We start from the raw sequence: 27903 nt of genomic DNA, 5'->3' as shown, positions 1-27903 counted from the left end.
AAAAAATCGTGAAAAAGTTGGTTTTCTAGATTCTTTTTTTTTTTTAAATTTCACAATTGCAACAATATTCAATTGAAAGGGGAAATCCAATTTTATAATGAGTTAAATAACGCATAAACATCTTGGAATAAATACATTAATTCACAGATTTCGTGAACTTTTATTCGATTCACCATCTGAAAATATTTTTGTTCTCTCTCGGAAGTCCAGAACAGATCTTATCATAATGTGAATCATCGATCGAATTCGAAAACCGGGAATATTTCATTCATTTTCTCGAAAAATAAAAAAAAAACACATGGGTATATTAATTTCACTAAAGAGGAAATTATTTCATTAATTTTAAATAAATAGCACTTTATTTCATCATTCCTATTTCAGAAAAACAAAATATCATCATTCAAAAGACATCGAATAACCGATTTATATTTTTTCAAACCACAAAAAGCAAGCAGGGAAAAAAAAGAAATCCCCAGGAATGTGCAACCAGACGAGATTTTGTCGTCTGCCTTCTCCTCTTGGAGCTCGTTTTCTAGCTTTTTGTGTTATCTGTTCCCCCTTCCTCGTTTCTTTCCCTCCCGCCCACCACCCATGACGAACCAGTCCGTAGGTAGGGCCGTTCTCATTCCTCCTAAAATAGGGGTGATCGTCTCGTTCTCTTCCTCCTTCCGCTGCGTTAATCGCGCTCGAATAAAACCAACGGAATTCGTCAGCGTCGTTCTTTTTCGCTCCGGCTACGATACGCGATGGATGTCTTTCGGCGTCCTCTCCGCGATTGAAAAGAAACGTTTTTTTTTTTTGTTTTATTTTCTTAATTTGGACGAGGTTTTTTTTGTGTGTAACAGAGAAACGATACGAATGTTAATCATCTTTTAGGGAGTGAAGAAGAAATTGCGGGATCTCAGATGTTATCCGTCGCGGCGATGGCCGAGGATTATCAGCGAGGATGGACGATGACGACGTCCTCGTCGTTGGACACGATGAAGCACCATTCCTTTGCGTCGTCCAGGGCGGATCGATCCCGATACTCGCACCTGAATAACGTGCTGCTCGTGAATAACATCTGCAGCGGAAAGAGTTCCAGTGTTGATTCCATTGTTGCGGCGGCGACGAATACTACTACGACGAAGCGAGAGCAGCAAAACTCGCAGAACTTGGCGAATCTCGTCGATGTTACGATTGTTGATGACGGAGAATTGTCGAACGACTTGAGGTAATAATCATCAATTGTTAATGATGGCCGGAGAAATGGATGAGCAAAAAAAAAATGGCTGATTTTTTTAAAATATCTTGAGCGCCATTTTTTTGTGTATGGAGCATCGGTGTTTTCGATTAGGCTGGTTTTTTTTTCTAAATTTGGTTTCAGTGACGCGCGGTGTGTGTGTGTGTGTATTGAATCAGTGACGTTCAAATGGATACGCATTGTTGTGTGTGTGGAAAACCCTCCTTTTTCTTATTAAATATACAATATCCCCTTCATGTGTTGTATATATGTATTCACAAATGTGAGTTTTTGTTTTTATATAATAGGTAGTTGGACTTGTAGATATTGTGAATGGGATAAAACTAAATATAGTTTCTTTTAAACGGCGTGCATTTTATTTCTATGGGAGCTTTTAGACTTAGCGTAGAAAAAAAAAAAAAACTATAATAGTTTTTCATTATAAAAATTCTTATTGGTAATGACGTTAATTGGAAGGTATAAGAAATATATAGATATAAATAATTTTTTATAAAAAATTCAAAATGAACAAAATTTCGGCAGGGAAAGTAACCAATGATAGGCTGGCGATATTACAAATTTTCCTCCGTCTATGGTTAGTTTTTCTGTCGCTAGGTGGCAGCAGGTCAAGGTCGTTGATTCAGGAAGTGGCGGCCATGTTTGCGTGTTCAGTTTTCCCCCCTGCCACGTAGGCGTGTAAACAGCCACGTGGACTGGAATTCCGAATTTTTTGCATGTTCGTGAAAAGTCATTTTTTTTTAATGTTTGCGCGTGATGTATTCGTTGGAAGTCTTGGCACGTGGTTGCCTTTTTTTCTCTTTGCAATTGTTTCATATTTATATTTCAAGTTTCGTTTATTGGTTTATCACCTCCTAGAGCTTCTAGCCAATGAAATAAATATCAAAACGCTTCTGTGTTATGAAGTTTTATTTTCCCCACCTGATCCCCAATTTCTGCTAAGGGGGGGGGACGTCGAATGCAAAATATAGTGATTGCCCCTAATCGATCTTTCGCCAGGGCCACTGCTTACCCCCTCCCCCACACGGGTAGATTTTTTTTAGGGTCCTACTGCCTGTCCAGAAATGCCTGCTTACAAATTAACATGCTTTGATCTTGATCTCGTTATCGTGAGGCCCCGGACCGTGCGTTAAGACGGCACTGCCCGTGACCTCGTTGGACCATTGGAATTCATGGGTGTAGGGTTCAATGAGTTTTCCTTTTGGGGTACTATGAAGGGCTTGGGTCAAGATGACGTCTTCCCGTTTCGCTCCCTACCGGGCCGTTAGTTCAACTTTCTCGAGGGGTAGGCAATTTCTATTGTGTTTTTCAAAGCCAGGTAGGCCGCCTGAACATCCCGCCCAAAATGACGGGCCTCTTTATTTCCTTCTACTCCCAACGATTTCGAAGTTTATTTTTTAATTTTTTGCCAACCTTCCACCTCGAATTTGGTTCCCCGCCGAAGAGCTAGCTCTAGCGTTTTTTTAGTTGGCGTCCAATTTGAGGAAGGGAAAAAAAAATGCATTATCGCACTTGCCCGGTATGCAAGAGGAACCGGGTTCGATTCTCGGGGTGGAGACAAATCACTTTGCTTTCCAAATATCAGCTTCGGCACAACATCCAGAAAATTTAATATCTGTTGTATATTTCGGGCCGAAAAATAAATCTCTTCATAAAAAAAGAAAAACGTAAATTCAGGGGCATATATACGCAGGATCGGCTTTTCCAGGGGACACAACGAATTTCTTCCTCGAATTTTCGGTAATTTCCTTCTAGAAGCTTATTCAAGTTAACAAATGAGTTTATTTAAAAGAAAAATGGACCATTTTTTTTAAAATTATTTCTCGAAGATATTTGAAAATATTTTTAATTTTTCTGCCTGAAATTGTGGGAGTACAAAAATTCATTTAAACACCCCGCCCCGAATTACCCAACGTCTTAATACCACGGGCTCCCGAACAGAAGGATTTTCAAAGAACCCCGTACTTTGTGGACGGCTCAAGGAGGGCACGATGAATCCCAGGTCGCCATGGCGACAAAATAAATTGTATTGGAGCCCGAAATTTTTCCTGTTTAATTACTAAGCTTAGAGCAAAAATAAATGGCTTAGCTCCTAAAATATTTGATTGACGCCTGTATTTTTTTTCTCTGTTTGTCAAGCCTTGTCCTTGAGCATTTTTCACGGTTCCCATAGGTCGAGATATGGGAGGGGGGGGGGTCGGGCAGGCAATCCAGCGTCAAAGGTAGTCAACTGATCTAATGTATATATGCACTGGCATCATCGTGCCCCAAGACATCCAAGTCTATTGCGGCCTATGACGGTTCTTCGTCTATAAGACTTTCACCTGTGATAAATAACCCAAGATTACAAGTTGCCAAATGGAACAATTTTTTTCGTTAAAAAACCCCTTTGATAGAAACAATGAACGTAGGGGTGATAGTATAGGGTACACCCCCCCTCCCCAGGGGAAGAGATTATGGTGTTTGTTTTTATAGTGAAAATCGACCTTTTCCTTGACGAAAAAAGTGTACGCAACTGACCATTAGGGGCCATTCAAGTATTACGTAAGCAGATTTTCAGCCATTTTTGACCCCTTCCCCCCCCCCCTTATCAGCAAAGCACTGCCCCCCCTCCCCCCAGCAAAATTTCGTCAGCAGCTAAGAATATTTCATATCTTCAGAAAAGGGTGGTTGATGACGTAAGCAACCTTCAAACCCCCTCGTGAGCAAATCCGAACCCCCCCCCCCAGATGCTGAGGTAATACTTGAATGAAAATGATCTTTTCATTGGAATTTCAGAATTATTCAGGAGAATGGCGTCCAAGACAGGGGCGTCGGAAGTGTTTCAAAACTGTGGGTGCTCGTCTTTAGTTTTATATCGGAAATTTTAATTTCTGGATCAATTCTGGGGGTGCTCGGATCCATGTCACAAATTACCGTGGGTGCTTGAGCACCCCCGGCTCCGACGCCACTGGTCCAAGATGTATCTGAATTCGATACGGAAATTATTGTTGAGTTTTAACACTTCCAGAGGGCGCAAAAAGCAACAGATTTGTGAAAGAAGAAGAAAAAAAAAATCTTTCCTCACTGTTTCAGGCTATTCCCATGGGACCAAATCCGTGTCTGCTGACAAGCCTGGCCCATTTTGTACTGTCATGCAAATTCGTCACGAACAAATCAGATTTCAGATATTCTCCATGGTTAGCAGTGTTCTTGGCTACTAGAATATTTTCCTTTTTTATGTTAGATCGCCAACAGTGGTGAAACAAAAATAACAGTGGCGGCTTTTTTTTCCCAGCCATATCAAGGAAACGCATTTTCTGGGTATTATGCCAAGGTGAACCCAGAAAAGTCACCTGTCCGTCCAGGTGACTTTTCTTTCCGGGTTCACCCCGACGTAATATCCAGAAAATGTTTCCTTAAAAATAAAATTGGATTGCGTAGAGAGGTGTGTATTGGAGCGAATGGCAGTAAAATATTTTTTTTAGGATTTACCTTTGAGGGATATATTGCCATGTATGGCAAACGGTCCGTGATTTGGCTCTTTTTATGCTGGTGTATAGTGCTTGTATTACCCGCTGATGTAGTCAGTTATATTCAGTTTACGGTTGAGGTAAGTGCGAGTTTAGATTGGTCGGCACCTATTGAACTTTCGATGGCGTACCATCGTACGTGTTAATTGATCATGTTACGCTATTGTAACGAAATAGATTAACACGGATGATGTTTAATTTATTTATAATGATTGGGTCCAGTTTGGAATCTGGTCCCAAATGATCGGGGCGCAGGAAAACCTGGTCCAATAGGTAAGTCTAGATAGATATTTAAAAAAGTAATGTCAGGCCTGGATTTTTAATCCGTTCTGAAGATCGACGCTACGGCTAAGATATTGGCCCCGATCAAAAAAAAAAATCCCTGGATCCGGGCCAGTTGGATTTCTGAAGCCCGATTTTGCCACGTGGTTTTTTTTTTAAGGTACGTGTGTCTTGATGGAAGATCGGGAAACAGCCGGAGCAAGCACCTATTTGTGTGGCCCTTTTGGGTCCCACGTCCGGGCAGGGCCGCAACTAGATGCTTGGTCACCCGGGGCAAGCGTGCATTTTGACGCCCCCTTGTAATGTTGAAGGAGAGGTTTCAGAATGGAATTTGCGCCCCCTCGGGTCTATCGCCCGGGGCACGAGACCTGCTTGCCCCCCCCCCCCAGTTGCGGCCCTGCATCTGGGGCACCAGGCCCTTCCTCTAGTAGCGGCCCTGTCTAGAAAGTCCAAAACCCGAATTGAACAGGGGCCCAAAACATTGAATTTTGTTTTATTTCTTGCGTGTGTTTCGCTTCTGTTGTACAATTTTTACAGAGGAGGGTCCCCAAAAATTCTTGGATTTCTGTTATAATTGGGAGTATGGCTCCCACATGGACAGGGCCACGGGACAGTTCTCATCTGTTTTTATTTTTTCACGCTATAAATTGACTGTAGAAGGGCCCATGAAAAGAACCCAGCCTAGGGACCCTGCTACAGGATTTGGGGGAGGAGAGGCATGGTTGGGACGGCCCTAATTCTGATGGGAGATAAATTTATAAGAAACTTGTTTACGGCGGTTACGGATCGCATCATCACGGTTAGTGTAACCAATTTCATTTTTTTTAAAGTCTGGTTCTAATCTAGATTCAAGGGCGTGGAGCATAATAGTCGAGCGTGATATTTGGCGCCAAAGTGACAGGTTATATACATACACACACACTCATGGTTATTGGTACTCCAATGCGGCCATCATTAAATTTTCTCAAATTATTATTGTAGCAATAATTTAATGTGCTTTGAAAATTATGTTTGTTTGAAATAAATGTAAATGACGTTTATGAAAAATGTGTGTTTGATCAATGTGTCTGTTTCTGGAAATGTGCGGACGGTAGCCCGGGAGGGGGGGGGGTGCAGTGGGTGCCCGAGCATCTACAGTATTTTATAGCACTAGATTGAGCACCCTGCCCCAGAATTAATTTGAACAGTTAATTCAGTCATATTTAAGACCGAGTTGAGCCAACACCCACAGGTTAAAAACCCTTCTGATGCCTGTGTTTCAAATTGTCACGCCATGAATTTCATACCATGCCCTCATAATGGTGGGGTCGACAGAGATCTAGGACAATTATTTTGTTCTTTTTCACACTATAAATTCACTAACGCAGCAAGGCCCCTAATAGTGGGGGAATGACACGATACATTTCCAGTAACAGGCAGATGTCAGACATGCTGGTCATTTTCAAGTGAAGTATTTGTGTGTGGTATATGTGCCTCATCGTTGTATAGATTTATTGTCCTTTAAAAGTGAATGCTGCAAAGCATTAATCTGTAAGTGTATAAAACTTGATATTGTGTTGTATGCCAGATATTTTCAAGCAATGTGTGAAACCTAAGTTTGACAACTACAGTTCCATTAGTGTCCAAGATGTGTAGTGGTACCACAATTCACTAACTTCGCATTATCCACTTTTTTGACTTTGTACTAATGCTGAAGAAAAGATTCAACACACACACATTAACTAGTGGTTATTCTAATAAATATTTCCAAACAGTGTTGATTCTGCGCTACAAGAGACATATTAGGCAACTCGTATTAGTTAGGTTGGAATTTGACTGTGAAAGTTTTAAAAAGTTCTTTAATGTAACATTGGCCTTACTGATGCATCTAACATTTTGCATATTGTTAACAAAACATTTGTGCTTTTCAATTTGACCTGGAACTTCAGTTAAGAAAAGAGACTTTGTCACAAAATGATGAATGCATCAGTAACTGAAATATGAGTTGACCGATAGTGTCTCCTCTCGTCCGACAGAATCAAAATTGCCTGGAAATATTATTCACTAGAATAACTGCTAGGTAACATTGAATGTTTTTTCCAGCAATGGGCGCTGAAGAAGGAAGGTGCATTGCATTGTTTTTTCCGGAAATTATTGGGGGCTCAGCCTCCTCGTAAAATTTATTGGGAGGGCCTCAGCCGCTAGGTTACGGCAAGGCCACAATTAGATATTTTGTCACCCAAGGCAAGTGCACATTTTGGTGCCCCCTTGTAATGTTGGAGAGGTTTGGGAATAAAATTTGTGCCCGGGGCATGAGACCCACCTGCTCCCCCCAGTTGCAGCCCTGGGTTACAACACTTATGGAATACAGTATTGTTGACATTGTGTGTGTCATAGGAACCAGTTCCAATCAACATTGTCCAATGTAGGGAGATGTCCGAACATGGACCATGTGGGGGAAAATTTATGAAGAAGGTGATGGAACAAAAAGTTTGGGAAATTATGGTCTAGCCCTTAGTTTCCCAACTTTTTTCGTCCCATTGCCCCCTTCAGAAATTTTTTCTCCCAGCGCCCCACTCAATGCAATCTAACCCATAGGATCCTATGTTATACTTGTAGCTTCTACCATGGGCGTTAATGCCCATGTTAGGAATCACTGGTCTAGCCTAAGGGGTCATTCAAGTATTACATAAGCATTGGGGGGGGGGGGTGGGTGGGTTCGGATTTGCTGACTTTTGATGACAAGGGAGGTTTGAAGGTTGCTTACGTTATCAACCACCCCTTTTTGAAAATGAAATATTCTAAGCTGCTGACGAAATTTTTCTGGGGGGGGGGGGTGTTTTGCTGACCAGGGGGGGGGGGATCAAAAATGACTGAAAATCTGCTTACGTAATACTTGAATGGCCCCTAATGAACATGACTGCTACCCCCATATTATCCATTGACTTGACATTTTAAAACTACATGGGAGATTTTGATTTTTAAAATTGATTCTAGGGTTGCTCTAGACCAGCGTTTTCCAAAGTGGGCAATATTGTCCCCTGGGGAGGGGGGTGGAATAGCTTGGGGACTTTAAAAGATTATAGGGATAGCATAGGATCTTGTTGGTTGGCTTCAGTTGGGGGCAATGAGAGAGAAAAGAATTCTGAAGAGTTGGCAGGATGGGGTGCTATATAAAATAAAAATCTTTGGAACTGCTCCTGACTCAGTGGGTACAAAATCAAAATTCTGTGGATGCTCAGCAATAGTGGTCTCGTACATGAGTCCTGGGCAAAGCAGGAATTGCGGTACCCCTGTAACTATTGTCAAAGATGTTTAGTTAATAAATATATTTTTAAATTTTGGGACCCCACAAATCATGTTCTAGAGCCCCTAATTAGCTGAAAGTACCTGCTTATAAATTTATATTTTCTCTCAAAAACCATAGAACCAGAACTCTTACACTTGAGGCTCCTGGGTCATACCTGGGTGGGCCCCTGCTTTAAAAGGATGCTCTGGCTATACCCTGGCTGTAATGTCACTGCTTAGTTTAATGTGACATTTGTGTGTGTGTGTAAAATAAAAACTAATTCCATTTCTCTGTCTGACTGCGCCTGCGCCCTACCTGTTGAGAAGCTACTAACCAAACAGAACTAAATTTATAAACTTCTCCTTAAAAATTAATTTAGTAAAATTTTGGGGTGGGGGAGAGAGAGGGGTGAGAATATAAGTTCAATCCTGATCTTTCGCATTCCATAAAAAAAAAAAAAAAAGACTTGAATTCTGCACTGAATCACATTTTCTTTGGGGAAACATCATGGGGTCCTCACCAGGGTTTAAGCTAGATTTACCAAAAAAAAAAAAAAAAAGCAGAAATGAGGAGGGAAAAGCTTTAGCAAAGTGCTACAGTTCTAATGACTGATGGTTGGATGTCTACTCGTTTCGTACCTCCTGTACGCATTTTTGTGAAAGTGGCTACTACTTCTTTTGCATTTTGCGAAAAATATGACAGTAGCTTAAACCCTGGCCCTCACATCCTGCAACAGGACCCCTAGGCTGAGATCTTTTTGGGCCCCCCCTTCCAGGTCAAATTTTGCATGGGTGCTCTATAATAAATTTGTAGTGCGAAAAAACAAAAATGATAAAAATCATCCAGGGAAACCCCCCCCCCCTTGGAACTGGAGTCCTGTCTGCTCCCCTCCCCTTTGTGAGAGCCATGTATAAAATTACTGTTGTGCTTTTTAAATATTATACATTTTTATATTAAATATTCCAATTTATTAATTTTTATTTTTTGAAATTTCATTAGTAAAATAAAATTACTCATTTTTATTTGAAAATTTATATCCTTTGTTAGGAAATTTGAGAATGGTCATGCGTTACCAGGAAGTGTAGACGTCTCTGATGTGCCATTTGGTGGAAAAGATATCTCGCTCACACGGAAATCAGGTCAAGGAACTTCCAAACAGGTATTCACTGATGTGATTCCCTATACAATGGCTTCGCATGTCCTTGACTGTTTTCAGGGGGAAAAAAAAAGCTTTCTTTTATTTGGGTCATTTGACGCAATACATGGAAAGTTTTATTTGCAATGTCTGTAATTGAAGCTCGCCTGTTCTGGGCTATCTACAGATAAAATCACATTCATGAAATTTTAGCAGGTTGTAAATGACGGGATTTGAAAATATTTGTAGCACAAAGAAATCGGTTTTTGAATTTAAACGTCTTAGCCAATATCCTGAATTAATCATTTTTAATTTTCTGAACTAATTGTATGTTAATTTTTCATGTCGCTCTATTGAATAGCTGTTCAGTAGCTATACTTTTTTCCCCTTTGAGTATTTTTTGTCTAGACCAGGGGTTCTTAACCTTTTTGTACTCCAAACCCTTTGTGGCATTAAAACAAAGGGTAGGGGGCAGTAGCCTAGGTCGTTAAGATACTTGCCTAAAATACCAGTCGTGGGTTCTATATCGGGTTCATCCTTGCAAGAAAGTTTCCTGACATGGGAACAACACAAACAGCAACATAACCACAGAAAAAGATTGTTACCGCAGTCCCACACGGCAAGGGGGTTAGCACACCATTCTCAGTGAGTATTAAAAATTAAGCTGCTGCTCGAAATTGACAATAAATTGTAAGTCCTGAGCTAATTAGCACCCCTCCCACCCCGCTTGCAGAAAATGACAGTGGTGTGACAACAAATATTATCAAATTAAAACAAAGGTCAGGGAATCCTCCAATAAGATGAATTGCCATGGGCATTTTTGCTGAATAATATTCAGGATAAACAGGACCATCTTAAGAACGTCACGGGCCCCTGGGTCAATTAGTTTTTATGAGGCCCTACCTGGTGAATTCTAGAAAATTTCAACCAGATCTCATTTTGTGAGGCCCCTTTTTTCTTTCCAGGCCATGTTTTAAAATGGCACTGAGCATATATAGTGGGTGGGAGAGTGTCCTGGTCAATTGCATTATTGGCATAAGTTGGAGGGTGCAGCTGGACATTTGCCTTAATTTTGTTTTATTTTTTCACACTGCTGATATAAAGAGCAGTGTAATATACTGAGTGTTATTTGGTAATATGATCCGCGACTCAGGTTCAGATTCAAGATGTGTTAGGAAGGACCAGGGCCACAACTAGAGCAGAGCAGTTGAGTGTGGTATATCGGGTGCTGGACTAGAGGGTGTGCAGAATTCACCTTTTAGCTGACCCTTCTGCATAACATAGGGCAGGGCCACAACTGGGGGGGGGGGCAGGTATGGCTCGTGCCACGAGCATCATAGTGGGGGCGCAGATTTCATTCTCATAAACTTCTCTTCAACATTACAAAGGACACTCTTGCCTTTTGTATGCATGCTTGTCCCTAGTAACCAAGCATTTAATTACGACCCTGTGCATGGGGCGTAAGAATGCATGCTTGTCCCGCTTGACAAATTATCTTGTTGCAGCCCTGGGAAGGATTACTAATTCGATAGTGATCCTTGCTGCGTGCTGTGCCCTTCATTTTATTGGTACAGGAGAGGGTTTGTGGACTTTATGTTGTTGGAACAAAATTTCCAGTGGAACATGAACCCCAACAGTACAGCATGTGATCTCTCGATTAAAAATCATATGTAGTTGCGCTCTTTATTTCATGCACTCCTGACTTGGATAATTAGTTCAATATAATTATTCCTGAAGAATTTTATCCATTTAAATCAGGTGGGTTTTTAACCGGGGGGGTCCACAGACCTCTTAGGGATACTTGAAGCGGTTTCAGGAATATGTAACCAGTGGTTCTAAGCTTGAGATCGGTGGTACCTTTTGGAAGCCACCGGTTTAATTCATTGCTGTAAGTGGAAGGCTCTGTCATACATATGACTAAAGAAAATGAATATGAAAAATTAGGTCACTGGTAGTTGCGTGAGTGGTCCTGGATTTTATTCGTTGGTAAAACGAATACAAATGAAAATGTTTCACGGCAATCACAGCGGGGGATGACTGACAAGCTTCCAAGTCCGGGCCCCATGTTTACAGGTTTCATTTTGGGGCCCTGGATGAATCTCATTATTTTCTGTTGCAGAATTTGCAACAGCGGATGCCCAAGATAAAGACAGTATGGGGCCCCACTAACAGTATGCGAATTGGTGTCCCGGGTAATTGGTAGGGGCCCCTGGATTTTATTCGTTGGTAAAACAAATACAAATGAAAATTTTTCATGGCATTCTCACTGGGGGATAACCGCCAAACTTCCAAGTTGGGGGCCCCATGTTTACAGGTTTCATTTTGGGGCTCTGGATGAATCTGATTCTTTTTGTTTTTTAACATTATACAATTTGCAACAGCGGAAGACCGAGATAAATCCAGTCTGGATTCCCCACTAAAAATCTGCGTATTGTGTTCCCGCTACTGGATGTGGGGCCCTGGATTTTATTTGTTGCAAAATTGAAAAAAATGAAAAATTTTCGTGGCCTCTTACAGGGGTGTGTCCGACAAGTTTCCAGGTCAGTGTTCCATGGGAATGTTGATCGGTTCTAATTCGGGGCCCCTGGATGTATCTCATTGATTTTTGTTGTTTAACATTGTAAAATTTGCAACACATTGGTAGCCCGAGATATATCCAGTGTGGGGCCCCACTAAAATTCAGCGAATTGAATCTGGGGCTCCAGTTTCTGGGGTACTTGATGAATCTCATTTGTTTTTTGTTGCCTTATCATTATTTTTATTAAAATTCGCTTCTTCAGTAAGCTGGTGTTTTCACACGTCTCTTTCCATAGCATGCTGATGAAGTGGGACGAAATAAACAAGATATGTTGTGAAGAGAAGTGGGGGGGGGGGGTTGGACGCCAAAGGCGGCAGGGAACTCCTAGTATATATATAAAATTGTAAATACATTGAGTACACGTTCTTTGTCCTTCCCCCCGGAAAAAGTTGAAATGCCATTCAAATTCAGTACACAGCCCTGGTACTGAATAAATAAAAACAAACGCAGAAACGGCCAACGCAGATCACATTCAGTGTTAGAATTGAAAAATAAAAGTCACTGGTACCACAAACCAGTGAATACAAGAACCTACTGGTCCACAGACATAATGAATGGTCCACTAAACGGAATCACCTCTAAATGATAATAATTCATTTTCCTGAATATATCATTTTCTAAAAGAGTATGATACACCACTGAGGGGTGTAAAAAGATGTAGAAAACAATTAGAACTCGGTCAAACCTTATAAACACCCCCCCTCCCCCCTTGAATTTTATGACTTTATTGATGAACAAGTATGGAGGTTTTAAGAGTTATTCTTTTTCTTATTACATTTTAACAGACCACTTAGTACACATACTGCAGAATACAGCATATCAAAGTCAGTTGGGCGCTGTAGCCCAGGTCGATAAGATACTTGCTTAAAGTATCAAAGGATGTTTAGAGGTGTCCAGAGTTCGATAACTGGGTTGTCCTTGTCAGAAAACTTTCCTGACACGGGTACAACAGAAATGACGGCATGACCACAGAAAAAATTGCTACTGCAGGGAGTCCCCCATCGAGGGATTAGCACACCAACTTCTCGATGAGTATTAAAAAACAAGCCTGCCTTTCGGAATCTGCGATAAACTGTAGGTCCCGGTCTAATTAGCCTTCTTGTGCAGAAAATGACCGTGGTGTGACAAAAATGATCAATGATCAAAATCAGTTTCACTCATAAATTTTTGAATTTTGGTAGAGAGACGCGGGTTTCTAAATATTTTTCACAGCAAGAAATATTTATCATCCTACTTAAATGGCTGAGAAAATTTAAAATGACTGAGGATCAGTGGTTCTCCCATAGAAGATTCTTCCACAATCACCAAATGTATCCCCATGGAAAAAGGGGCAGGCAAAGTTTTTTTGCAACCGGTCCCACGGACCACCAAATTTTTTTTTCTTGTTGGTTTGATTAATCAGTGGTTATAAGGGTGGCTGTTAGGGGCTTATGTGTCGGCAAAGTTATTTTATGACCAGCACTGTAACTCTGTAAAAGGGTCTGTGACCTTCATCTTATTTTCAGAAGGGTCTGTGGAATACAGAAGTTTAGAATTAATTTGATTTAAATCCATGAAAATAAAGAAAATGGAGATGGAAACTTGGAGATGGATGGATCTATATTATGACGGAAATGAAATAGCTGTGCTGTGTCAGTTTGAGTATCAGTTTTTTGAATCGATCTTCATGCAGTTATGAGCATTTATTCACTTTTGGGTGGCAGCTGAGTGTGGATAGAATTCAGGGCACATATACACGAGCATTGATGCAAAGGGGGGAGGTTCTAACCCCCCCCCCCCCCAGTAGAAATATTTTCGGAAGCTCTCCCCGAGAAAATTCTGCATACGCCTATGCACACGAGCGAGGGCGTGCGGGAAGTCATATATTCATGAATTTTTGGCCTTACTCACAAATTCCATTTCGGCGCATGGTTTAAATATCCAGGGCCTACGGGTTCTTGTACCTATTTTGCTGGTTGACTGTCTGGCGGTTCTAGTTTACCACTCTGCTCAGATTTTATTGTTACATAAATGCTGTCTTAAGCATTTGGAAAAAATAAAAAAAATTTAGTCTTTTTAATCAGTGCTATCTTAATGCATGGATCCACCTGGACTTGATCCAGTGGGAGCTGAAGAACGAGGTGGACCTCATACATAGTAATGAGATCAGGTTACAATTTTCCAGACTACGTATGTCAACTGTAGGAGGTATAGGTACTTCTAGCCAGGATGAGGTAGGGTTGGCCTCAGAAAAATCACTTTGCCTGAAGAACCCATGATGCTCTGAAGACAGCCTTGTCTTTGATGCTTCCTGGATAAAGTCTGGACCGGGATGATCACATATACGCATGGAGTGACTTCAAGAAATGTTTCTTGTTAAATCGGTTTCTCGAGTTTTTTTTTCCTAGTGACATCATCTATTTTCTCTGATTTCAATAGACAAGACTTTTTTTTTCTAAACGGAGTCTTTTTAATGAAACATCTTTGTGTCATTCGACATGAAGTTAATTATTGTATTCCCCGCATTAGCTAGCATGCTGTGGAACACGAGGGATACCAGCTTTTTGAATGTTGGGGGTCAAGGCCCTCGCATCCCAGACATTTTACAGGCCCCTCTAAAGTGAATTTAAAGGATAAAGAGACAAAAATAAATAAATTAAAATGAAGCCCTGTTAGCCCTACTTTTAAAATTTTTCCTGATCAGCATTATAACTGCCACATTGGGAAAAAAGTATTATGAGCCCAAGATATTTTGGGGAGACGGAAATAAAGCAGATCAAGTTTTTGACAAGATCTGGATAGCTATTGTAAAGGTTAACATACAACTATTTTACGCAAAGTGTCAAATTTCTCCCCTTATTCTTATAGCACCCTTGGATGATGTATATAGACAAAGTTTAATTCAATGTAGTTAAATTTTTTTTCCTTTCTTGTATTTTCAGCACGACACTTCATCGCTAAATTATGCTTTGAGCTCGCCTTCACAAATTAGAGATGGGGTAGATACACCCATTCTCAGTCGCCAGCAAATCCCATTTCTTGAATCTCATAGCCTCGACGAATCCAGCGGGTCTGTGAATACCAAACTTCCGGCTAAAGAAGTGCAAACACCATCAAGTCCACGGACCGGCTCTCCAAAGCATTCTGAATTCTCTGGCGATCCAGAAAGTGTGAAAGAATCAGATATGTATCCCTATCCGGGTTATCCTAACTATCCTTATGTTCGTGGTTATCCACCCGTTGGTGTGCCACCTGTGAGTACAGTTCCTCTTGTGTACAGCCCTCCTAGGGGTTTGCTTCCGACTCCTGGATCTTATCAGCTCAATCCCTACATGTACAACGACAATAGGTATGTGAATCCGCATTATTTACAGTACTCTAGATACAATCAGTTTGCACCTCCCAATCCTCTTCCATTCGTTCATCAAAATGATCACAGTGCAAACATTTCTGTGAAAGTTTCTGACCAATCAGAAATGGTCCATTCGAATCATGCTCACAGCTTGTCCCCTACACAGTTTCATCCTGCTCACGTGCCATCACTTCCCGGTCAGATCGAGATGACAGACAAATCAGCATTCGTTCAAAACCGCCTCGCCTATTCCATATCACAGAATCATCAGCAGACTGAGAACCATGAGAATGTTGTACAAAAATACTCCGATAAAATCTCATCTGATTCAAATTCTGTAGTCGCAGCTACTCCAACCTCTCCATCGTCTGACAGCAACTCAGATTTCAGTGGTTGGCATCCAAATACCTCAGGACTGATAACAGTGAGTCCGAAGTACGAAGGCCACGATGTAAACAGCAATAAAGAAAATGTAAAGGGCGATCATAAAGAACCAGTTAATTCAAGTGAACATGGTGCTGTAACTAGTTTCATATCATCGAGGGAAGATAAACCAACACTGAAAAGTAAGCATTTTTGAACAGTTGGGGAAAGAAAACCCACTGTTTGCATGCTTTATTTTGTGTATTAATTCTTTTAGATTGAACAAATTGCTCTTGTGTGTGATATCGTTATTCGATCTATATATTGCAATCGCTGTGGTGGTACCTTGACTTGAGAGATTAATTCATTTCTGAATATGTCTGCTCAAATTTTTTTTGGGGTGAGGAAGAACTAAATAACAGCCCAGGCCCCAACTAGAAATGTACTCTTCCAGTACTCATTTCCACTCCCCCTAATTTTTTAAGGAAAATGAGTAAACTTGGAGTCCTTCCTGATCCAGCGCGTGGGCACAAGACCCAGGAAGGCCCTAAGTATTTTGTGGCCCTCTAAAATTGGGTTTTCCAGTGTCTGTGGTCACCCAACTTTTCACTCGCACACAAGAATGACTATAACTACTATTTCATGGTAATAAGAAAGCCATTTCTAAAAACTTTGAGCAATAGTGCCTGCTGCCCAGCAAAAAATTATGTTTCCAACCCAGGAGCACTGCTCTACAATATCTGTACACAGGGAACCATAGTGGAAGAGTTGTCGGGGCTATAGAACCGATTATCTCTCCAGGGCCGCAACTGGGTGCTCTTTCAGTCATAGTAAGCGCCCCCCCCCCCAGGTTTTTAATAATTGATTAAAAGAATTATATTCAATGTTGATCCACCACCTGGGACATCAGGTCCTCCTGCACCTCTTAGCATAATTTTGGGGGTGGAGGGGAGTTCAGTTTGTCAAAACCCTAGTCCTGGGGTTCAATGTCTGAATATTGAAGGCTCCGTGTCTTGGACAAAAATTTAAATTATTACATACTTAGTTATGAAGTTGAAGTCAAAATGTAAACAAAGTATTTTTGTCCTGTTTTTGCGACCCTCTATAAAATTTAGCGGCTCCCTTCACACCTGTTTAAATCTGGATGTTAAAAGATCCTCTTTTGCTCTCGCTTATATGCAGCCTTAGCAACAGTAAGCTTAATGATGTAGCGCCATCTATAATAGCTTTGTGTCTCAAGATTGAATGGGTGATTTAAGTACAATTCTTTCTGCCACAGGCCTGTTCCCAAATAGAATTTCAAGTCTATATCAACTGGTATCTCAAGGCGAAGATTTCCATTTAGAATAATGATGCGATTCGTTCCATATTTCTAGGGGGCATTCGGAGCAAACTGGGCAACCACCCCATGCCTTCAGTGAAAATTCCTGATTCCTGCCTCCATTCATGTTTTGGAAACATTAATATTCATTCAAGAAAATAATTAGCATGTGAGTATTTCAATTGTAATGAAACTAATATCGTCTTTGAGAGGAATTCAGCATACAAGGCAGTGCTATCAGCTTTAATTTCTTCAAAATGCCTAAGCTTAGATAAATTGAATGGCTTTGTTGTGTGCTACATGGATATTCCCCAGCGTCAGGGGCAGAACTGACTGATACAATGTATATGCATATATATGAAGTGGCATCATCATGCCCGCCCAGCAATCATCGTATCCCTCCACTTTCAAATCTGTTTCCATCTATCCCTAGCGTCAATGATGTAGTCAACTGATCAGATTGCCATCTATATCCATTGACATTGATTCTTTTCCGCCTTCACATCATGATCATCGTGCAACCCCTCCAGACTTTCAAGTCTATCTCTGCCTATGCTGATATGGATCCAGTTGGGGGGGGGGGGGGAAGGGGGCTGGGACTATATATATTAGAATTCATTTTTTCACACTATAGATTCACTACTGCTACTTCACCAAACATTTAGCTCAGTTGAGCTTGTTTTGCATTCTTGCTGGTGCTGCCACCTGCATTCCATATTTTGAAGTAAAAATGGTAAATGTTTGAATTTTCATGCCAAGAACAAAAATGTATAAGTATCATGTTAAAGGTCTGCCTGTTTGCTAAAAAAAATTAGTCAAATATGATACTGGCTTGTATTAGCACCTCAAAATTAGAAAACCAATTTCAGCTGACTATAAATTTACAACAAAGCTGCCCCTGTGAAAAATTTGGCTGCTGGGAGGGGGGGGAGCACTGCCACAGAGCCTAAGGGACCTAGATGCAGGATGTAGTGGCAGCCATAGCTTCATACTTGTAAGTTGAATATTCGCTTAGAAGTCTTACTTAGCGTTTCAAAGGAATACTTTTTGTTTGTAAATTGGATTACTCGCAAGTTGAGGTACCACTGTATTTAGAATTTTAGTTCCACCGTGAAGCTTTTGCATTTGAGGATCGCTGCCTCAATCTATTTAGGTACTGTGTATACAGTACACCTTTTCTTTTTCAGCCTGTAGGGACTTCAAAGATTAGCTGGTTTGGAAAAAAATCTGGTTAAACCAAAGGGCCGTCTTAAGAGCATCATGGGCCCCTGAGCCAAATGATTTTTCTGGGGGGTCCTACCAGGCAAATTTTCAAAAGTCTCAACCAGATCCCATTTTTGTAAGGCCCCCGGGCCGTGCCTTGAGACGGCACTGGGTTAAACCAGTGTAAAGTTAATATATCTTAATTTCATATTTCATCTGTTAGGTACTTCATAGATTAGGTGTCCTAAGAGGAATTTTAGATGGCCTGTGAGCTTTTACAAGAAAACAATTAACTCAGCCTTTACCTGATTACTTCATTGACTAATGGAACATCTTCGACCTTAGTCACAGGCAAGGGCGTAAAGCCCCCTCCCCCGCAAACGAAATTTCTGGCTTCAGGCCTGGTTACAGGCATTGCTACTATTTAGTTCTAAGAGTCTCGCTGTAGTGTTGAGTGGGTTGAACATTGTCCAAACATTCATATGTGATATGAGAAGAGGTGGCTGTACTGTGTGGAGTATTCTTCCACACAGTAAAGTGCCTCCCCGGCTATTTATTGCCGAATGTATAATATATAGTATATATAATATAAAGAACTATATTATTGTAAATTTGATACAGCACAGCTGAACCACATTTAAATAAAAGCAGAAAAAAACATTGAAGTATTTTCGGTGAATAAATGAATAATTTATTGTATGGGGCAGCCTCGTCTTGTCATGTTTGCTGTTTGGAAACAACCCCCTAGCCCCATGCATCTGGTGATTGATGGTGAAATATAATGAATCACATTTAACGTGTGCAATGGTTTAAAAAAATAAATTTGATTAAATATATAAATTTAAGATCTCACACACATTAAAAAACGAAGATGATAATGAGGGGGAAAAAATCTCAGCTGGTTTTGAAGGAATCGAACCCACTACCTTCACTATATGTGTTCCATGTTCTAACCACGGTACCAGATCGGTTTCTTGCAAATTTATAAGTATATCTATTATTAAACATTGCCAGGAAATATGTTGGGATATGTTAACCAACAGTTGCTAGAAAAGCTGCACCAATCACGCGCCTGACAATGTTCTACATGCTCAACACTGTAGCGAGCCACTTTAATTTAATTGAGCAATGTATAGTGTAAACATTTTTTTGGGAATTGCTAACAAATATGTATACTACTGACTAGGCTCCATCTGTGAGGCCCATCATAATTCTCATGCTTAGTTTTTCCACACTATAAATTTAATATAGCTCGTGAGAAATCTAGTCGGTGGTATTGGGGGGGGGGGAGCATAGGGACAGAGCCTGGATAGTGTCTGGTCTGACAGCCTAGGAACCTTGTTGCTGATGGCTGGGACATGAACAAGATCAAAAGTGCCAGACTTTCTGAGGCAAATACAGTCAGCAATCAATATAACAACCTCCTTCGTCCTGTCAAAAGCAAGCATTATATTGGAAGGTTTGTTGTATCAAAAGTAAAATATATATGATAGCGGTTCTCCATATATATATAAACATTTAGGACGTATCGTAACAGTCTTTATAATAAAATGGTCACTATAATGTGGAGTCATTATTACGAGCATTGACTGTGTATAGGGGCTGGAACTGGTAGGTTCTACTGTGTATATTTGTATGCCGGAGGTAAAGGGACCAGAGTATAAAAAAATCATGATTTGAAAAAAAAAATTTTGATTTTTTTTTTTTTAAATTTAAATTGACCGACTGCTTTTTAATTATAGAATGAATCTTGTCAATCATTAAGAATGTGTATTTTTTCACCTACTCTCTCAAATGTAATTCATAATCAGTGAATAAACTAACAAACAAACAATAAACAAACTAACAAGCAAGAAATAAGAGTGCCAAAAAATCTGTGTTAATGTAACATGAAAGGTCGTCGAGCCTGAATTAACTTCATGGATTAATATTTCTCTTGTAGAGTGTTTTTATTCTGGAGGGGACTCAGTATCACATGTTGCAGGTTTCTAGATTCACTATGTAGAATCAAAGGGTCATTCAGCATCAAGTAACTAAAAAAAATTTATTCTATTGACAAGATTGTTCTTTACGCAACCCTTGTGTCCTACTGCAATGCGTTACAAATACTTGGTACAGTTACCATATTTTACGTGTATAAGAAGCGTGAGTAGCCAGGAAATTTAGAATGAGAGAAGGGTGGCAAAATTTGCATAACTAAATAAATCTGCATCTGCCAAGTAGTGTCGTCTTGACACATGGGCCTACCCAGGCATGGGACAAGGCCTCTCAAGAGCGGGGGGGGGGGGGGGTGCATAGAAATGAGAACCATTTAAAATTTTCAAGAGTAAGTGTACAAAATGGTTACGGGCGAGCATGGGGGTTCATGCTCAAGTTAGAAGTTCTCATCTCTAGATGGGGAGTCCCAAAACATATCACTTTGCCCAGGGGCACTTGATGCTCTTTAGACTGCCCTGCTGCCACAACAGTAAGGGACTAGGGGAGTGAATGACCAAAAGAGTGACTTGGAATGCGAGCTACCATGCGAATGAACAAGAGTGTCCTAGAGTATGGGCAAGCATGTGAATGACCTAGAGCATGTGTAAATGATCAAAGAGTGACCTATAAAGCAAGAAACCGTGTCATTGAGTGACCTACAGTGTATGCAAATATACTGTAATTGAGCAAAACAGTGTGCAAGCATGCGAGTGGCCAAAACGGTGTAAGCATGTGAGTGACCAAAAGTGTGCAATATGTAACAGAAGCAGTGTGCAAGCATGTGGGTGACTAAAATCGAGACTTAACGAGTGTGTGAGCAGAGCCGCAACTAGAAGTTTGGTCAGCAGGGGCAAGCATGTATTTTGGCACCCCCTTGTAATGTTAAGATAGGTAAAAGTGTGAAATTTGCACCCCTTCTAGTCCAACACCTGGGGCAGTAGACTCGCCTGCTCCCCCCTAGTTGCGGCCCTGTGTGTGAGCGTGGGAATGACCAAAAGAGTGACTTAGAGACACTTTGTATTTGCAGGGGGGGAGGAGTGACTACCCTCCGAGTGAAGAGTAGTCAAGGAAATTTAGACTAGAATGGGAGAAGGGCGGCAAAAATTGTGTAGTCCACAGGTGGTAAAACCATAAATACTCCTCTGGATAGTATAATAACACATTATTTAATTCCTTGCAATTTACGTTGAGAGTGACTCTGATGATAATAAGCTGGTTAATGTAGCTGACTGTGATTTATCATATGAGAGTGATGAAAAATTTGTAATAGTTTATTTGATGAATAAAAAATATCCGTGATAAGAAAATTTTTCCCAAATATTAGCCCAATAGATCATCCATTTTTGTCAAAATATGGTATATATATTGGGGGGAAATAATGAAAGTTCTGTAATATGTTGAAATTGAATCCCACATCTCATTATTTTTGAGAAATAATTTTTTATTCTTCCCATGAACCAGCCTGTTACTCATTTTGACTGCCAATGAGTGTGGCCCAATCAAACCTTAGACACATAACTTAGATACACATAACTATTGTTTTTGATAATTTCACATTTATTCAAGTTAAATTAAAGTGGGTCAATAACAGAATCAATATCTAAAACTTCTTCACATCCTTCCTCGCGAGCATTTGATAAGGAAAGTGTGAGATTGTGTGTGAATTATTTTGCATTATTTATTAAAGCTAACGTTCAGGTATATATAATTGCTAACCTAGAAAGAAGATAAGCCGAAAGTAAAAAGTTACCATAATAGAACGCTTAGTTTTGTAATCATATTTTCTAAAATAGTTGATTGTGACTTGCTCATTGTACCTGACCATTCTATTAGTTGACCTTTTCTTCCCCCCCCCCCTCAAAACTGTCACTTTAGCGGAGACAGATAAAAAGGAAGTAAATTTCTTTCTGTGCATGTAGATACAACAACTAGATAACAACAAGATAACAACTAGAGTTTGAGAAGTGAACTAAACTACAATTTGGTCATTTCTATTGGAAATTCCATTGTATCGAAAACTTCAGCGTCTTTTGGTAACATTATAATTTCTAATCATTAGATAAAATTCATGGGTAATTAATTTATATACCTGCCATAAGTAGAACTAAAAGTATTTCTGTTACTTGTCTCTGGTGAATTACTTCATTTCTCTTTTCGAGAAGTTCCAACCATGGAGGTAATATAGAGCTTGGAGCTTCATGGTGGAGATGGTTAGATACTCAGTTTCCTAGATGCCCATATGTCCTGTTTCATGATTTGAATGGCCAAATCAGCCGTAGACACATCGTTTGGGCTAGACTGTCCCATCTGTGACATGCATATTAATTTCCCATGATCATTGCACTGCATCTATAATATTCTGATATGGCAGTGGTAGGATTAACAAGGGGGAACCAGTTACAATAATTATCTTGTTGTTATTGTTGATGATGAAGATAATGCATGAAGATAGTCTTCAGCAATTGATATTGGAAGCTCGATTGTGAGATCAGTGAAACAAAATCAATATGCAATGAATGAAGGCATAGACGCCAGAACCTATGGGGGAAGGAACAAACTGAGGCAATTTGAACCTCCCCTCCATTAAATTTTGTCATGTAGCTGAGCCCCCTCCTCCTGCAATAATTAATTAATATTCAGTGCTACCCACATTTCCCCCTTCATACAAGCTTGTGTCTCTTATATTGGTGACGATTGGAAACTCCTCCCCTAGTGTTCTATTTATGTTGGCGCCTCTAGATGAACGATAAGACGTATTTTATAATGCTTGCATTTGAGTAAAAGCATGAAAAATTATAGTTATGGAATATGACCATACCTTTTGTCGAGCCTAGTGGTCTCCGAAATAATGCTCAGGGGTCAGCATCGGGGAAGGGGGGTAGGGGATTTCGGATTTGCTGACTTTTGGATGACAAGGGGGAGAGGGGGATTTGAAGATTGCTTACGTCATCAACCACCCTTTTTGAAGATATGAAATTTTCTAAGCTGCTGATGGGGGGTGGGGGGGTCACAAATGACTAAAAATCTGCTGATGTAATACTTGAATGGCCCCTTATAATGAATAAAAATGTTTGAAATTCTGCTTTGTTTATACGATGTGTGTCCAAGAAGAAAGTGTTGTATGTTTGATTGATGTGCTGATTTTTGTTCCTTTGTAATAATGTTTATAGTTATTCATCAATAGATAATAAAAATAGGAATATGTGCGTGTTTTTCTCTTCCCCCCCTATTTTAGAGCAGAAGGGGATGTCTCACAGTGGAGAGAGCAGCGATGACGAAGATGGATTAATCAACATGATGAAGAACATCCAAAAAAAAGTAAGTGATCGTTAAATCCAAATGTCTTCACTCATTCAAAAAATTTTTATACTGTATAACTTCCTTATGAGTACTGGGCTGTTCCCTATTTATATATGAAATTGTATTGGTTTTGAATCTTATCTGTCATCCAATAATTAGTGGCAAGACCCATCGCTAGGGGACTAGTAGTGGAATGCCTTTCCTTATCAAAAATTAATTGTTTTTAAAGTGAAGTCAATTCTGTCATTGGTCTCCAAGCCTTGATGCACAAATACTACTACTTGAAAAATCCAGAGATCAGCAGGCTTGTATGTGTGTGATTATAATCCTTACATTACTTAACATGAGGCATTAGCACACAGTGATTCGTTATTATGAGGAAGAAAGCTATGAAGACGTCACGAGGGGCAGAGCTTTTGGCGAAACTGAATCTCGCCAAATAGTCGATACTTTTTATATCACTTCGAATTACGAAAGTCTTGTCGTCCTCTTCCATGATCTTATTCACAGAAGATGATGGCAACTCCATTCAAAAATTTAATTTGGCCTTTGAAAAGGCTTTTTTGTGAATAAAATAAAACCAGGAAATTTTCGAAACAAGAATCCACCTGCAATCATGTGAGAAAGTAAAACGATAGAGAAAAAAAAGCCAACTTTTCTGAATGTCAATTTCGCCAAGTATTTCACTGAGTGACAATGTTTCATCATTCATCGCAACTAATCACGATGCACCAAGTTCTTTATGTGTCTAGGAATTTAAGGTTTGTTTATATGCGGCCTGTAACATTAAATTACAGCCATCAGTGAAATCGGGTATTTGCTGTTTCTAATCTCCAGTTCGGAAGATGGGTGGCATAACTTCATACACACATAATATGCACACCTCAAACATTAACTACACTTCCACCTCCCCATTGATTGTCAGCAGTTCAATTTATCCCATAAAGAATCCAGAGAAGTTGTTTATGAGAAACGTGCTGTGTTTGCATCCATATTTGTCACACTCCCTTTGGAGGAGAATCACGATTTATATTCTTGCATCTTTCTTTTTTGTATCGTTTACCATCTAGATTTCCCGTTCATTTTGATTTCAAATCTGTCATTATACAGGGTGTCCCTGTGTCCCAGAACTTTCTGGAATGAGATGAGGTGGTACCTCCTACCCTTCAAGTGAAATTTTCCAATGGAACCTAGAGACGTAAATGACTTTTTATTATCGAACATGCAATTTGAGCCATTAGCACCGAAAAGGGTGGAAAAAGGCCCTAAAGTAACCCTGGCAGTGGGAGAAAAAGGGACGATATCTTCCCCCTCCGTTATTGCCTATGACTAGAAGGAAGAATCCCCCTCGCACCGTGTATGAAATTTTCCTGTGATGTGAGCAAGGTTACCATATTTTGGCGGCTTGGTGAAGTTGGATGATGCACGTATTTCCCGAATAAGCGGGTTGCCACCCATCCTGTATATAAGTAGCCTTTACCTAATATTGTTTGAAGGTAGGTGTCATTTTATTGAACTTAGAAATGGGTATGCGTAGCATTTCGATTTAGCTCATGACCCCACGTTTTTTGTTGTTTTTTTGCAGTTGCCACCAAAAGAACCCAAGACTTCTCGGGAGAAATCGCCTGCGCATCGTTCCGAAACTCATCAGAAAAGTAGTGGAAGCAGTGAAGAAAAGGTCGACAACGATGACGTGTTGACCGAAGAGCAAAAAATGTTCTGGGCTAAACTGCTATCGAAACCAGTAAAACAAACCCCGTCATCCAAGAAAGTGTGTGACAAAAAAGAAACTGAAACATTGGACTCCCCGCTCTCTCCGGAGAGGAATGCCGTGGAATTGCAGGGCTTAGGGCTTCGTAAAATAGATGTCAGAGTTGATAAGACTTACATGCCACCAAACTATCTAGAAATGCGTCAGGATCCGAGAATTATCAAACGGGCGGAAAAACTAGGGCTTCCTTTGTCCGGGTACGATAGTTGCGACTTGAGAAGTTCCGAAGAAATTGAGGCTTTTTCGTCCACCGAGGATGACGATATCGAAAAAATGTTGATAATGAACGAAATGCAGGAGGAACAGAAGAACAACATCATTCCAGTTGACGAAACTGTTGGCGATGATCTGTTCCCTCCTGTCGAAGGAACCTTCATACCAAATTACGAACCGAATAGCACTAATCTGCAGAACGTCATCGTCGACCCGGAGGAAAGTATAGATATACTGGATATAGTGGAGGCCCAATATCGCAAAGCTCAACAGCTGGAGGCGCAGAAAGATCGACAGCTGGAGCTAATTGATGCGCCAAAGGAACCAATGAACGCGCCGAAAAAAGAGCCCACTACACCGGAAGAGACCAAAAGAAGCTCCAGTAACGAGTCCACTTCTCGGACTAGCTCTAGTCTGGATGGGTCCACCAGTCCGAAAAGCGACGGGGTTTCTCATAAGAGCAAAAAGCAAACGAAGGTCAAGAAAATATGTGTCGGTGGAGGAGGCGCCGATAAGAACAACATTTCAAAACGGAAATATCAGAGTGATAACGTAGATGGAAAGAAGACTAGTTCTGCCGAGGATCAGCCTCCGCCGAAGAAGAAGCACCATCATAAAACAACAACCTCGAAAGATGCTGTCGATTCGAAATCGAAAGTAAGCGCAGGACCTTTTTCTTCGAAACGTGAAGACAAAGCTGTTCACGTGCACGAAAGCTCGAAATCAAAATCTGCACCAGCGGCGAAAGAACACGTCAAAAACAGCAAGACCAAGTCGACTCGAAAGAAGTCGGGTGGTTCGTTGAAGAACGGTATCAAAGGGCGTAGTGATAAAGGCAAGCGGGACTCCAAAAATAAACACAGGGAACACAGTCGAGATTCGTCGTCGTCTTCAAAAAGCAGAACCTCGGAACCGTCGTCGACTTCAAACGGACTTTCAGTAAACCATCTAGAACTGGAAGACGTGTCGAGCGCGTCGCTCGATTCCTGGTTCGACGAGCATTCCACGCCGCCCCGTGGAGGACGCCCAAAAGCCGAAGATCCTAAGCTCAATGCTACGTTCTCGAAGGACACCGAATCCAAAAGCTCCCGTGGCGCAATTTCTTTCAGCAGCTCGGATGAAGACACAAGCGCTAGCAATGGGAAGACAAAAAAATCAAAGGAACAAAACTCCAAAAAGAAACACGCGACGGTTCGAAGGGAATCGCACAAGAAAACGCACCGCGGCGACAGTAGCAACCATTCCGATCCGAAAAACGCACAGCATAAGCACGAGGGCAAAGTCACAGAGTTGTTGCACAAGTACGTCTATCCAAAGAAGCATCAGAAAGATAAGCAGACATCCGCGGGGAGTGTCAAGAGGGGATCATCACCTTCGAAGAAAGACTCTCAGGCCGCTAATAAAAAACGAAAATCGTCACCGAAACTGTCAACAGACGAAAAGTACGATTCGGAAGATGATTTCCAGCCTCGTCCAGCCAAGAAAAAAATCGTGGGAAAAATCAGCGATTCCGGCGACGATTCAGATTGCGTGATTCTCTCGAGTGACAAAACCATTGTTTTTTCTCAACAATGTGTTCCGAGCGAGGAAACCATAGTTGAGAAAAAACGATCGGACTCATCCGGCGACGCACATCCACGTTCTTCACAGGTTCATCATCCGACGCATATAAATTACGAAATGAGCGAATCGGACAAAGATCATCCGGTGGAAGAAATCGCAGTGACTGGTGCCGTCTCGGAAATGACCTCCGACGACGTGAACACCATCGCGCCACACTACGAACAATTGCACGACGCCACAGAAAGTGCTGCCACTGCCGCCGAAGATCACACTTACCGCGCGAACAAAGTTAAAGTTGTCAACAACGCAACTTTGAGGAAAGTCTTTGCGGCTATGGATCCAACAAGTTCGCCATTCTTGTAAGGAGGAAAATTGCCAAGATCGATGTAAGCAATATATGTACATAGTCTCTCCCCATTCTTCCACATTGTGCTATTTTCGCCTCTCGTTTACAGACCCCCCCCCCCCCCCCCCAATCATCTGAGGACGATTCCGTGAGAAAATGTGTGGAAAACATCGAGACACCTAGGGGTCTGTCACACGAGAGGCAAAAAAAAAAAGAAAAATTCGATTCTTGTACAGTAATCATTGTACTGCGTGTTGTCGAACGCTGATGTTCAAAAAAGCAGCTTTTGTATATTTGCCAAATTTTTTTTATCATTTTGTTACACAGTACAAATAAAAGCCTTTTTTTTTAAAGTTTTTAGTCTGATGGTGTGGATTTATATAAACTCATGGAAAAAAAAAAAGTTATTCCTTACTATAATTAACCCAGCACTTCCACATTGAAGCAGGATTTTGTCGCTGGTAGCTACCCACACACCAAGTAGGAACTAAACTCGGGGA

General features: G+C 40.7%; 1 protein-coding gene across 3 annotated transcripts; it reads left to right on the top strand.

Moving 5' to 3' along the window:
- The first annotated feature begins 633 nt into the window (after positions 1-633).
- On the top strand, positions 634-27623 carry LOC149081080 (uncharacterized). Of its 3 annotated transcripts, none has more exons than XM_089237859.1 (5): positions 634-1213; positions 9350-9461; positions 14937-15912; positions 23446-23528; positions 25096-27623. In XM_089237859.1, the coding sequence occupies exons 1-5, from the start codon at positions 906-908 to the stop codon at positions 27418-27420; spliced, it is 3804 nt and encodes a 1267-aa protein (XP_089093985.1). In that variant the 5' UTR covers positions 634-905; the 3' UTR covers positions 27421-27623. The 3 variants fall into 3 exon arrangements, with proteins under 3 accessions (XP_089093985.1, XP_089093986.1, XP_089093987.1); XM_089237860.1 differs by lacking the exon at positions 634-1213 and adding an exon at positions 4310-4419; XM_089237861.1 differs by lacking the exon at positions 634-1213 and adding an exon at positions 4802-4832.
- Positions 27624-27903: the final 280 nt, after the last annotated feature.

This window comes from Pholcus phalangioides, unplaced genomic scaffold (genome assembly GCF_987345545.1).
Source record: "Pholcus phalangioides strain wild (caught in Gottingen) unplaced genomic scaffold, Ppha-v1.0 ptg000010l_1, whole genome shotgun sequence".
Taxonomy (NCBI): Eukaryota; Metazoa; Arthropoda; class Arachnida; order Araneae; family Pholcidae; genus Pholcus; species Pholcus phalangioides.
The sequence above is the reverse complement of the archived record's forward strand: the minus strand, read 5'-3'. Positions and strand labels throughout refer to the sequence as shown.